Raw genomic sequence first — 13493 nt, forward strand, 5'->3', positions numbered from 1 at the left:
CCACATTATGTGTATAGATTACAAAAAGCAGTGGAAGCAACACTGATCCTTATGGCACACCACTGGTATAGATATATCTTGATATATTCAACTACAAGTAAAAATTGACCTGCCAGTTTTTTTGTAAGATTATCTGTCTTAACTTGCATTTGTAGAGTGCCTTTAACAGCAAAACTTTCCAGGGTGCTTCACAGGATCATTTATCAAAAACAAGTAGTAAGGTCATAAATGAATAAACAAATCTTTTGGCTTTAAATAGTTCAACACATTCACCTTGCCTGAAGTTTTGAACTTTGATGGAATTTCTAACATTATACTTGGAAGACCTGACAGTTTGACAATCCTGTTCACAGGTTCGGGAGAAAATTAAGTGTCATTCGAGGAATAGTGGAGCAGGAAATCCAAGCAATGGTATCCAAAAGGGATAACATAGCAACACACTACCCTTATCAAGCGTGGGATCCTGTTCCATCCCTCTCCCATTCAACATCTGGTATCAATACTTTTAATATTCAACCTGCTTGTTCATCAATGTTCTTGTGCTGAATCTCTGAATTTCATAGCTTGTCTCTGATATTTTTGGATCTGGAATAGTGAATCAGCCATTGTAATGTTGAATAACAGAGCAGCCTAAATGGCCTTATTCTGTTCTATGTTTTAAGGTATTCCTTACATGATGTTTTCGTTTAGAGTGTTTATAGGATGTAGACAGTTACTGAGGGAAATTGGCAGAGGGATGGAGCTCAAGAAAGAATCATCCACAATGTATATATTCTGTGTAGTGGCCAAGAGCATGCTCTTTCTTTCTAGATCTTTCTTTTAATGCATGGAGAGAGTTATGAGTGAGAGAACCGGAGGGAAATCCATAACTGGATGACATTTTAATGTGAAGGTTTTAAGTGTTGTGTGGAACCCTGCAGCGATGCATATTTTAGTTTTTCCCAACTTTATGCAAAGTTAATAAAGAGGGTTAACGTGATCAAACTCTGCTTAATCCTTCAATGATAATTAATTGCAGCAATACATTATTAATTTAATCTATTTTAACCAATTTACTGTGTTTTTTCCCCAACTTTATTAAATCCAGGTGTCCTGATAAGCCATGAAAAGCTTTTACTGCAGATAAACACAGAACGGGAAATGGGGAACATGGATTATAAACTGGGGCAGGTATAGTGAAAGTGCATTTGATGTTCAGTGTCTAAAGGTTATTTTGTGCTGTAGAATTTCACAGCTGAGCACTACTTCATTCCTGCTCTCATCTGTATATATGCATTCTCACAGATAAGAGGAAAGAGGTAATATTACAAGTGTTACATTTTAGCTGACATTATCACCAGCCAAGTCAGATCCCAAACAGAAACCTGGCTTGACAGATCATATTTGTTCAGATTTAGTTTTAACAAAGTGGTGTTTCACTGAAACACAAGCAAGTAATACTGCAGATCTTGCTTTAGTAAGAAGTTTCTTGAGAAAGGAAATGATGACATTTATAGAATAAACCAAGCTATCTACTTGTAATGCAGATTCAAAGATTCTTAACACACAGTAATACTCTACTCCCAATAATTCCAAAACAGTCCTTTACAAATTGGAAAGAAAAACAATATCTTTTATATAGTACCGAAAACACATCCTAGTTCAGTTCCAAAATGCTACTCGTGCAGTACTTGCACCAGACCCTCTTTATCAACACTTTGGTGGGTTTAATTCACATGTGACTTCAAATTTTAGACTTTAACTGCAGATGTGATAATAAGAAATACAAACAGCAGTAGGCTATTGGGCTCCTTGAGCCTGCTGTACCATTCAGTAGGATCATGGCTGCTCCAGCATTCCTCTTGTCCACTTTTCTGCCTTTTCTCCATGATCCTTGATTCCCCTAACTGATCAAAAATTGATCGATCTTGGTCTAAAAATGCATAAGGACTCTGCCTTCACAGTTGTCTGTGGCAAGGAATTCCAAAGGCACACAACACTCTGAAGAAGAAATTCCTCCTCGTCTCCACTTTAAATTGGTGCCCCTTTATTCTGAGACTCTACTCTCTGGTCCTAGACTCTCCCATGAGTGAAAAAACATCTTCTGAGCATTTACTCTGTTAAGTTCTTTAAAAATCCTATATGTCTCAACCAGATCACCAATCATTCTAAATCCAGTGAGGAGAGTCCCAAACTGTTTAATCTTTGCTCGTAACACAATTCTGAAAATGTGTTGCTGGAAAAGCGCAGCAGGTCAGGCAGCATCCAAGGAGAAGGAGAATCGACGTTTCGGGCATGAGCCCGTCTTCAGGAATCAGGCATACCAGGCATCATCCCAGTGAACTTCTGAAGTGACTCCAATGAAATGCTTTTCGTCAAATAAGCAGATCTAAATTGCTCTCAGTACTCCAGATGTGGTCTCACCAGCACCTTTAAGATACACTAAGATTTCTTTACTCTTCTAATCCAAGCCCCTTGAAATCAGGGCAAACATTCCATTGGCATTCCTGATTACCTGCTGCACCTGTATAGCTTTCTGTATTTCATGCACAAATCCCTTGTGTGTTGCAGCTTTCTGCAGATTTTATCCATTTAAATAATATTCTGTTCATTTGGTCTCCCTTCCAAATTGAACAGCTTCACTTTTTCCCTATGATATTCCATTTGCCAACATTTTGTCCACTTAATTAACCTATCAATGTCTCTGTAAACTATTTGTATCCCCCTCATGACTTCCTTTTCTACATTTTTTTTTTCTGATAAGTTCTTCCAGGAACTGTCATGCATCTGCACTCAGCTTTAAGCGTTCAGCGTTCTATCTCAGCAATTCCAGTCTGGGGTTAGCATTAACTCCTCACTTTAAGATACCTTGTTCACTATATATTTTTCTCTTCTCAGGAACACAGGTCTACTCAATCATCCTATTCTATGGACTTGCCGGGATTCCCTAACCTCAAAGTAAAACTAAAACAAACCCTATTTTCCTAAGCTATGTGTGCTTCCCATCAGTTGAAAAACAAAAGTTCCAGAAATCTCTACAAATGTTGAGGCAGTGTTATTTACCTTGCTGGGTCACAAAACAAAGCAAGAGAAACAAAAAAAAATCATTAATCATGCACAAAAATCAATTCATTCTAAAACTAGACCTCAAAGCGATTTATAAGAAATTGCCATGGCTACATTAAGTTAATAATTAACTTCAGACTGCAAAAGTCATGGGTTTGGAACTAAAGCCAGAAACTCAAACTTGCAATAAATGACATTAAATATGTATCGATCTGTTTGCATAAAATAAGCGTATTCATTTGAAGTCATTTGTCCCCACTGGCTTGCTCCACCCTCCATAAGATCATGGCAGATATGAATATGGCTTCAATTTCATTTACCTAACGACCCACAGTAACATTCAACTCCCTTTTATTAGTCAATGGACTAGATATCTTTGACTGACTTAAAAATATTCAGTGACTCCCGTGCCCTCCATTGTCTTGGGAGGAGAATTCCACACACTCAAGGCCCCTTTGAGATTGCCACTGAGCTTGCTGTGAAGTGATAAGTTTGAAATTTCTTCTATCGTGTCAACGTTTGCTTTTGCACCAACTGTGATCACCCCATTTAGTGAGACATGAGAATCAAATATGTGCCCCCTCAATGCTGTTAATCACTGATTTACAGATCAGTTTGTAAGGGATTGCAACTCTATTCTCATGTCCTCATGACTCAGTAACCTTTTGACACTGATGGCTTAGACTCTCAGATGTAGAATGGGGTGGTTGGAGGGTTGCTGTTTTGCAATAAAATTTAAGTTTCAAAAGCAAAGAGAAATAATTGAAGGGAACTTGCTAATGTTTGGTAAATTATGTTCTTCAAGACTTGACATTGAACTCATAAAGTGTTTGTCTACCATGTACAGGTCTCCATTCATTCTGTTTGGCTGGGTAACAACATAACCCCTTTGAGAGAAGAGGAGTGGGATGAAGATGAGGAAGATGAAAGTGATGTGCCTGCTCTATCTTCACCTCCAACCTCTCCAATTAACTCCAGGTCAGCCTAGAATAGTCACTCAAGCAATCTCCCCATTCTTGCCAGTCTTGCTAAAGACACAATGTCAGGCAGTTAGTCTCACTGAACTACCTTTGTATCTTTTTTTCAAAAAAAAAAGGGTTAGGACCCTGTGCTGTGAGCCCAGTGTGCACATAGAACATAGGCACTGTCTATAGAGTAAACTAGAGAATGGATATATAGTTTTGACAGTGTCAGAATGTTAAATATGCAATTATAAAAAGTGCCTTTCTGAATGTTCATAGAAGATGAGGGTATAAAAGCAGGAAATTATTAACGTTTTATAAAACACTGCTACATAGAATGTTTAATCCAATTACGTGTATCATATTTTAGGAATGATGTCCAGAATTTGGAGAGGGCGCAGATGCAATTTATTAGAAGGTTGAATTTAGTTATTGGGAGAAGGCTGATTGTTGACTAAGAGAAATTTGATAGAAGAGTTCAAAATGGCCAGTTAAAATTGCTGACATGGAGCGCTCTGGTATAAGAATATATGAGCAGGAGTAGGCCATTCATTTCCTCAAATCACCCCCTCCATTCAATGAGATCAATGGAGATAAAGGGTGCACTCTAATTTCCGTTCCTAAGATTTCTGTCAGAGCACTTGCTACTATAGTTCAATATCTACGGATCTTATGACGGGTCCATAAGCAATGTACAAGAGTATCCACCTCTATTTTACATTTGGGACACATTGGAGATGCTCCTGCCTTATATTTTGCCAATTGGTCCGGTGCTATATGGGCCCAATGAAGTATCTTCAGCTGAATGGCCTGAGTTCTGTTACAGATGATGGTGATTCTGGTGTTTTCCCAAATGCTATTCCACATTTCTATAGAGATTTCCAGTCCCAAATCCTGATCATGTTTTAAGCAGATTGTCCATATCTCCCGATACTTCATCATGTAATAAATGATAAATAGTGCTGACGGAAGATACCCCCATTAGCCATAGCACTTTACGTTCTCTATCTGATTTATAAAGACCATCTAATAACGTAGTCGTCTTCTGTATGTAATCTCGAATTTGGAAGTATTGAAAGAGACCTCCATTAGGTAATCCAAATTTCTGACGCAGCTATTCAAAAGACATCAAGACATCAAACTCCACAGTTTGAAAGTGGCATCTGTAAACCCCGGTTGAAATCCCCATGCTCCCACTATCGGAGCATAGGGGATGTTTTATGTGAGTTGCCCTCATTTTGCCGCATTATATTTCAAGCTTTAATTGTGTTAAGTATTATAGAGTTTTTACATTGATCCACTTTCCTCTTGTCTGAAAATAAAAAGTAAAATGCCCACCTATTAACCTGAGAAGCCTCGATGTCCAGCCAGATTGATTGCGGGTCAGACAAGACCCAGTCGGCTATATAACTTTAATAGGGCACTTAACTGATATTTCCTAAAATCTGGGAAATCCAATCCTCCCCTTGCCTGTGGAAGCAGTAGCTTCTTCAGCTTAATGAGGGGCTGTCTATGATTCCAGATAAAGGAACACAACCAGCCATATAATTTACGTAGTGCCAGCCTCCGCAGCATCACCGGAAGCATCCTCATAGGGTATAGGAGACTGGGCAAGGCATACATTTTACTTAGTGCTATTCTACCTAGCCAGGAAATTGGAAGGTCTCCCCATCGCTGGAGGTCCTGCCTTATCCTTTCTAGTAAATGCACAAAGTTAGCCTTGCAAAACTGACCAAATACTGAGGTAATAAAAATGTCTAAATATAAGAAACCCTCCAGAGGCCACTGAAAGGGAAAGTGGGATCCTCCGCTAAGTGGGTTATACTTGCAAGGCCACCCATTGGCATAGCCTCCGATTTTGAGAAATTAATTTTATAGCCTGAAAATACACTAAATGTATTCATAACTTGGATTAAGCAAGGCACGGACATTAAAGGATTACTGAGAAATAGAAGAACATCATGTGCATAAAGGGTAATTTTATGTTTACCTGTACCAATCTTTGGGGCCGTTATATTGGGGTCAGCCCGTATAGCTTCTGGTAGTGGCTCAATTATTAGCGTAAATAGCAATGGCGAAAGAGGACATCCCTGATGGCAGCCCCTATCCACACTGAAGCTATCCGAGCCTAATCCATTGGTAATCACAACTGCTTTGGGATCACTATACAGTGTTGAGACTCATTTGGTAAACACCTTTCCAATGTGTAAAACAAATATGACCATTCAACCCTGTCGAATGCCTTTTCCGCGTCTAATGAGACTACTACTCCTGGTATCTTTCTAGGCTTGAATCGCATTCAAAACCCTTCTAACATTATTGGATGATCTAGGCCCTTAATAAACCCCATCTGATCCTCCCTTTATGATATGTGGCAATACCCCTTCTAGTCTCAATGCTAGCATTTTAGAGAGGATTTTAAAATCTACATTTAGCAAGGATATTGACCTGTATGACACAGTCTTCTGGGTCCTTTCCTTTTTTGAGGATGAGAGAGATATTCGCCTCTTTCAGCAAAGGCGGGAGACAACCCTGACTGTATGAATACTCATACACGTCCATAGATGGACCAGCCAATATTCCTGTAAATTCTTTATAGAATTCAGCTTGAAAGCCTTACTGCTCTGAATTTGCCTGATTGCGTCAAGTATTTCTTGGATTGTTAGGGGAACATTCAAGACAGATATCTGTTCCGGAGTTAGGTCCGGAAAGGTCAGGTTTTTAAAAAATGACTGCATCCTTCTAGTCATGTCTTTGCAATCCTGCGATTTATATAAATCAGAATAAAATTTTCTAAAGATTGCGTTAATCCTTTTAGGATCATGAGTTAGAATACCTGTACTTTCCTTGATAGATGTGATAGTTTGAGAGGCTGCCTTTTTCTTTGCGAGAAATGCTAAGTGTCTACCAGGTTTATCACCAAATTCATATAACCTTTATTTTGCAAATAATATTTCCCACTTAGCTGTTTGGGTAAGTGTGGTGTTTAGAGCTGTCCTAAGGACCGTAATCCTTTGTAATTTGATAATAGAAGGTCTGTCTGCGTATGTTGTTTCAGCCACTTTTTAAGTGAGCTACAAGCAGACGCTGTTGTTCTCCCTTTAATTTTTTCTGGGTCACTGAATATGGGATGATCAAACTTCGCGCGTAAGCTTTGATGATCTCCCACATCATTGATGGGTTGCTAGCTGTACCTGAATTAATTTCTTAAAGTTTTAAATTCTTGAAGTTCTTTACAAATTTACGATCTTTCATCAGGAAGGGGTCCATATGCCAATGCCGGGGGGATGTTTCATTATTCCTTGCCTTGATTTCCATGTATACAGCAATGTGATCGGAAATTGCTATACTGCCTATTTTACAGGATGATATGGAATTTTTAAAAATTTGAGGGGGAGAAAAACATATCAATTCTGGTATGACATTTATGTGGATTGAAGTAAAAAGAAAAATCTCTGCCCTGTGGATGAAGGCATCTCCAAACATCTTCTAGTCCTAGTTCTTTGTTCAAATCCATCAATTGTCTATATGTGGGAGATACACTTACAGTACTCTTGGGAATCCTATCTATTTCCAGATCCATAATACAATTAAAATCTCCCCCTATGTATGACGAGCACTGAGAGCCATCAATTTTGATAAGGCTTCTGTTATAAATTTAAAAGGATGTGCTGAGAGACAATACAAATTTAAGATTCCATATTCCCCTCCATTTTTAAGGGCTTTAATTAGAATATATTGTCCAGATTCGTCTTTTATCTGATTTAGGATTTTGAAAGGGAAATTCTTCTGAATAAGAATAACAACTCCCCTGCTTTTTGATCTGAAAGAAGAAAAAAAGGCCTGATCAAATCCGCCCTGTCGTAATTTCAAGTGTTCTTTATCCAATGTGTGTCTCCTGTAGGAGAACTATATCAGCCCTTTCTTTGAGGTTTGATCATATTTTCTTCCTTTTTGACTGTTGAATTACTCCCCTTGACATTCCAGGTGCACCACTTAACCAACTGATCAACCATAATCGTCCGGGCAAGTCCAAGACCCCTCGAGAGGGGAAACCCTATCCAGAACATCCCGAGCATATAAAATTCTCAAAAATAAAGGCTCTTTAATACACTACACTCACATCAATATAATAAAAAAATTTCTAAATAAAAAGTATTTAAATGAAGATTTTCCCCCTTGTTCCCGGGGGTATCACTTCCTTTCCAGCAGTCCATCATATCCTCTCCCAACCAGTGCCCCATCCTTGACCCAGGCGCTCCTCTATAGAATGAAGAAAATTCAAATATACTACAGAGCTAGAGTTAACAGTGAGCACCCTACCCCCGTCCCCCGTCCAACACCAACACCTGGATATATTTGGTAATGTTAATACCATGTATAAACATATATAACTATAAAATTACAGTCTCAATAAGTAATAATTAAATGGGGAAAACAACCCTGCTCCTAAACACATAAATAAAACAGGATAAGGTAAACCCTCCCCAACCAACCAACATTAACTAGACTTATATCTATATTAAAAAAAAAAGTGGGTGAGAAGATTGCGAAGTAGACAACAAATAAATAAATCACTCTCCCCACCCCCTGAAGGTTTTTTAAAAAAAAGGGGATGTAAACCGAAGTGGGGGAGAGCAAAACAACATCATTAACTCTTACAATTTATCTAAGAGTGTCCAAAAATTCGTCTCTTTTCCAGCGATCCGAAGTTATACACGGACCCTTCATGGTTAAAGTGTAGCGTTGCTGGGTAGCGCAAGGAGTACTGAATATTTAAGTCCCTTCAACACTTCTTCAATTCATCAAACACCTTCCTCTTTCGGACCAGAGCTGGGGAAAAGTCCTGGAATAACATAATCTTGGATCCTTTATAAATGATGGTTTGGGGATCTTTCCCAAGATTTCTGGAAGCTTCTGAGCATCTGCCTCTCCTTTATAGCTCTGCAGCTGGTACAGGACTGGGCAGGGGTGCTGGTTTGAGCAGGGCCCACGTTATTTCAACCCGGTAGGCCTATTCCACCCTTACCTGGCTTGATCCAGCCTCCAGATTTAAAAGCTGTGGAAGCCACTGTTCGAGAAAAGCTGTAAGCTGGCCTTCCTCTTTCCGTTCGGGAAGGCCCAGCAAACGAATGTGATTCTCTAAGGTCTGGACTTGCTGTTCGAGAGTCCGGACCCGATCAACGGCCGATTCTGCTGTAGTCTCGGAGGGCGCGGCTTTTAGCTGCACCCCTCCGACTCGGCGCTCAATTTCCTTGACATCTCGGCCGTGCTTTTGTAGCGCGGCCGAGAGTGAGTCCCATCGGCTCCAGGACTCTTCGATGAAGGCGTCGATCTTAGCATCAAGTTTAGAGATTTATTTCCACGAGGCTCACCACCGTACGTCCCCCGGGGCAGCTGCGGACGCCTCTGCTGTAGCTGGAGAGGGTGGGGGAGGGGTTCCTGCCTGCTAAGAACTGCGTGCTCCCTTCCCTTTAGTCATTTTTACTGGAGATTAAATTGTTTAAATTCAGTACTAAGCAGCTACTTGCATTAAGTAAAAGCTATTTTGAATGATGTGGTGAGTGTGGTGAAGATGGGTGACCCACTTTGCACAAGTCTTGGGAGGAGCACTATAGACTCAGACTTGCTGAGTTGCCACCATCTTGGATCCCCCCTCTTGTCTATTTTTGAGATGTCAGCAAATTTGGCATTCATACCTTCTGTCCCTTCATCTAAGTCATCATGTAAACAGTTGAGGTCTGAACACTGATCCCTATGGCATCGCAATTTTTATATCTTGGGATCGATAGCATGTGGAGCTGGAAAAAGCCGAGCAGGTCCAGCAGCATCAGAGGAGCCAGGGGAGTTGACATTTCAACCTGAAATGTTAACTTCGCCTGCTCCTCTGCTGCTTGATTGGCTCTGCTTTTTCCAGTTCCACACTTTACTGACTCCTGATTTTCCAGCATCTGCAGTCCTTGTTAATCTCCACTTCTTACATCTTGTCAATTTGAAGCAGACCCATTTTATCTACTCTCTGGCTGGCCAACAGGAAGCAATCATCTTTTCCAGTAAACCAATCCTTACACAAAGAACATTATTTTCTGCAATCACCTTTGATGTGGTGCCTAATTTTCCAGATTATGGACTGCTTCCTCACTGGAGGGATTCTGTGATCATCTGAAGACACAAAAGGAAAATCCTATTCCTTCCCAAGTATTAACAAGCCAAGCTAGCTGTTTAGTTGCAAGTGACCTGACATACTGTGGATTACCAATTCGCATCTGCTCCTGTCTCCAATTGCATTGTGAATGTGATAATTTCTGATCAGTGACTCACCATTCTTATTCACAGGCTTGATAAACTCAGAGGAAATGAAGGCCAGACGAAGAGTTTCCTACTGCTGTTAGGATTAGTTGGTTCACTATCAACTTAATATCTTTTGGTTTGAATAGCTCAGTTCCAGACCACATACTTCGTTTACCATATGGTGATAGATGGACACAGTGAAAATTTGATTTCAAGCATTTGAATGAAAATAAAATTTACTTTTGCCACACCTATTACAAGGGTGTAGGAGGTCACAGGGTAGGTTGGGTAGAGGAAATCTTTAAACTGCTTTGTTTTTTTCTCTTAGTCAATTCCATCATAAATCCTGCAATTATATAGTGTGTTGCTACAGTAAAAATGCCCCAAGATGCTTCAGCCAAAATTTGACAGAGTCTCATAAGGAGATATCAGGTTATATAGCAAATATTGTGGTTAAAACATTAGGTTTAATGAGCACAATAAATGGGGGAAAGAAATTTAGGAATTCTCAGAGCTTAGGAATAGACATTTGAAGGTATAGCTGCCAAAGGTGGGCAATTAAAATCAGACATGTGCAAGATGCTGCTAATTAGAGGAGTTGAGATAACCTGCAAGTTTGTCATTCTGGAGGATGTTCAACGTAGGAAGTATTGGCATCATGGAGAGATTTGTAAACAAAGATGACAACTTTAAAATTATGGTGTTGGTGGCCTGGAAACCATTATAAGTGATTAGATGAAGGGAACTTGATGTGGGTTGTGGATTTTGATGAGCTAAACCATCATCATCATTCAGGTTTGGGCATTTCCCCTATCAGTCAAGCTTTCCCATGATTGCTGGAAAGCACTATTTTCTCTGTACTGCAGCGTCACAATGAATTTACGTGCCTGAGAGGTGAGAGTAATATTTACTGACCATGAAGGTGCACTGACATGTTCACAGGTTATTGTTTGTCTTTGTTCTGCAGAAATTGCTTTTATAGCGTCATTTAGAATGCCCTTTAATACTTTAAAGTATTTTATTTCCAGGAAACATCGAGCTGGAGTTGACATTCATTCATGCTCTCAATTCTTGTTGGAACTCTACAGTCAGTGGGTTCTTCCCACAAACACTGGCAAGAAAACCCCCGTCATCCTGGTCAGTGAGGTCGTAAAATCGGTAAGTGTTAAATCTGATTGTGAAACAGGAATAGTTTCGAGCATGCTGGAATTCTGTCTCTGTACTGTCTGCCCTCATTTCAGAGAACTGCTGAAGTCGACGTTGCTACTTTGAAAAAGCCATCTTGACCCAGATTAGTGCTGTTCTGATCAAATAGGTCAGTGCCAGACTGAGATGATAAAGAAAGAACTTGATTGACAGAGTAACTTCTATAATCTTGAACTTACAGACAGCAGAGTAATTCTGAGCTGTCACCACTGTTATAATGTTAGAAGTGTGATGGTTCACATAGACAGTAATGTGATCAGGTCACAAAAGCTGCTTTTATTATTATTGTTGGGATGAATTTGAGAGTGCTGTCTTGCATCTCCCAAGAGGGCACTTGAGGCTTCAGTTGACCTTCTCTGAAAGTTGACAGCTCTAATCATACAGTACTGATGGAGTGCAGCATGTGATGAATCCACCAGCATCTGACTCCATGATGAGAGTGGGAGAAAGTGAGCATTGCACATGCTGGAGATTAGAGTTATGAGTATGGTGCTGGAAAAGCACAGTCAGTCAGGTAGCATCCAAGGAGCAGGAGAATCGAGCTTATGCTCAAAACGTTGATTCTCCTGCTCCTCGGATGTTGCCTGACCGGCTGTACTTTTCCAGCACCACACTCTTCATCCACGATGACAGTGCTGACTACTGAACCACAGCATTATAATTCTCTGGGTTTCATCTCTAAGGCAGTCAGGGAGCCAAAGCTAAACCTTTGAACCATTTAACTATTTCTCTGTCCAGATGCTGCCTGGCCTGCAAAGTATTTCTAGCATCCATTTTAATTATTTTCAATGAACATTTTGATCAACTACTCATGTAGTTTGGTGTCAAGCTTTCCTTGATAAAACTCCTTTGAAGTGCTTTAGGCTGCCGTACTACATTAAAGGTGGTCCATCAGTATAATTTGTTTTACCTATTCCCTGTAATGCTGTGCAAGCAATTTCTCCAAGCTTCCCACACAATCGTATCTGTGTGCATTCACACAGATGTTGTACCGCATGTTGGTATTCAACATATACTTTGTTCCAGTCACAGAATAGACTTTGTCTTCCTTTCTTTCTCCTCCCCTTTCTTATCCCAGACCTTACTCCCTGTTTTCCTTTGTTGCTATTGTCCTGTTGTAAGGTTTGGTAGGAATATGCAGATGTTCAGAGTTTTTAAAGACTTTTCTGATGCGATTCTGCTGTGAACCTTGGTCTTCTGTTTGTTGTTGTTTGTGCAAACTCTGCTGTAGTTTGTACAAATTTAGAATCAGCAGACGAGAATGAACTCTAATTAATGAGATTTCTTCCACAATTTTTGAAGCCTGTCTTGCCCTTGCAGCTTTTGGCAGTCTCTGATTTGTTTACCGAGAGAACCCAATTTGAGATGATGTACAGCACTTTGACAGAACTTCAGAAAATTCATCCTGCAGAAGATGAGATTCTGAATCAATATCTGGTTCCTGCTATTTGCAAAGCAGCAGCTGTTCTAGGCATGGTAAGGAGAAATGAAGTGGAAGAAGAAACTTATTTTGTCGGTTGCTTTAGAAAGCTGGAACTGTATGATCCTCAAATTGTTTTCCAATTTGTGCTGAAACATTTTCAATCTTCGATAGATTTCAGCTGTCATATTTTATTGTTAAATCCATGCTTTTTCCATCTTATGCCTTCACATATTGTACATCCATCACTGGATGGTCAGGGAAATACCCAAACAATGCACAGTCCTTCAGTCTACCCCAGTTTCATCATCCTGAGAGTGGCAGTGAAACAGAAGGGAGAAATCTTGGATCAATTTAAGAAATGAATCCGAGAACCTCCTGTTTGATTTTTTGCTGCCATCTTGAGACCATAATGATAGCCAACCTTTGTCTTATTATGCATTGTCTGCCATTTAAGCTGTATGATGTGGAGGTGCTGGTGTTGGACTAGGCTGGACAAAATTAAAAATCGCACAACACCAGGTTATAGTCCAACGGCTTTATTTGGAAATATTATCTTTCAGATCGCT

At 39.9% G+C, this 13493-nt stretch overlaps 1 protein-coding gene across 9 annotated transcripts in view; it reads left to right on the forward strand.

Annotated features, from left to right (window-relative positions):
* htt (huntingtin) overlaps positions 1-13493 on the forward strand; it is a 244085-nt gene that overhangs the window by 204149 nt on the left and 26443 nt on the right. For all 9 annotated transcript variants that reach the window (XM_060834685.1, XM_060834714.1, XM_060834704.1 and 6 more), the window contains exons 55-59: positions 354-493; positions 1088-1170; positions 3893-4023; positions 11327-11456; positions 12825-12980. In XM_060834685.1, the coding sequence (XP_060690668.1) occupies positions 354-493; positions 1088-1170; positions 3893-4023; positions 11327-11456; positions 12825-12980 (640 nt within the window). The remainder of the gene's footprint in view (positions 1-353; positions 494-1087; positions 1171-3892; positions 4024-11326; positions 11457-12824; positions 12981-13493) is intronic.

The sequence above is a fragment of the Hemiscyllium ocellatum genome, chromosome 2, assembly GCF_020745735.1.
Source record: "Hemiscyllium ocellatum isolate sHemOce1 chromosome 2, sHemOce1.pat.X.cur, whole genome shotgun sequence".
In the NCBI taxonomy this organism is placed as follows: domain Eukaryota; kingdom Metazoa; phylum Chordata; class Chondrichthyes; order Orectolobiformes; family Hemiscylliidae; genus Hemiscyllium; species Hemiscyllium ocellatum.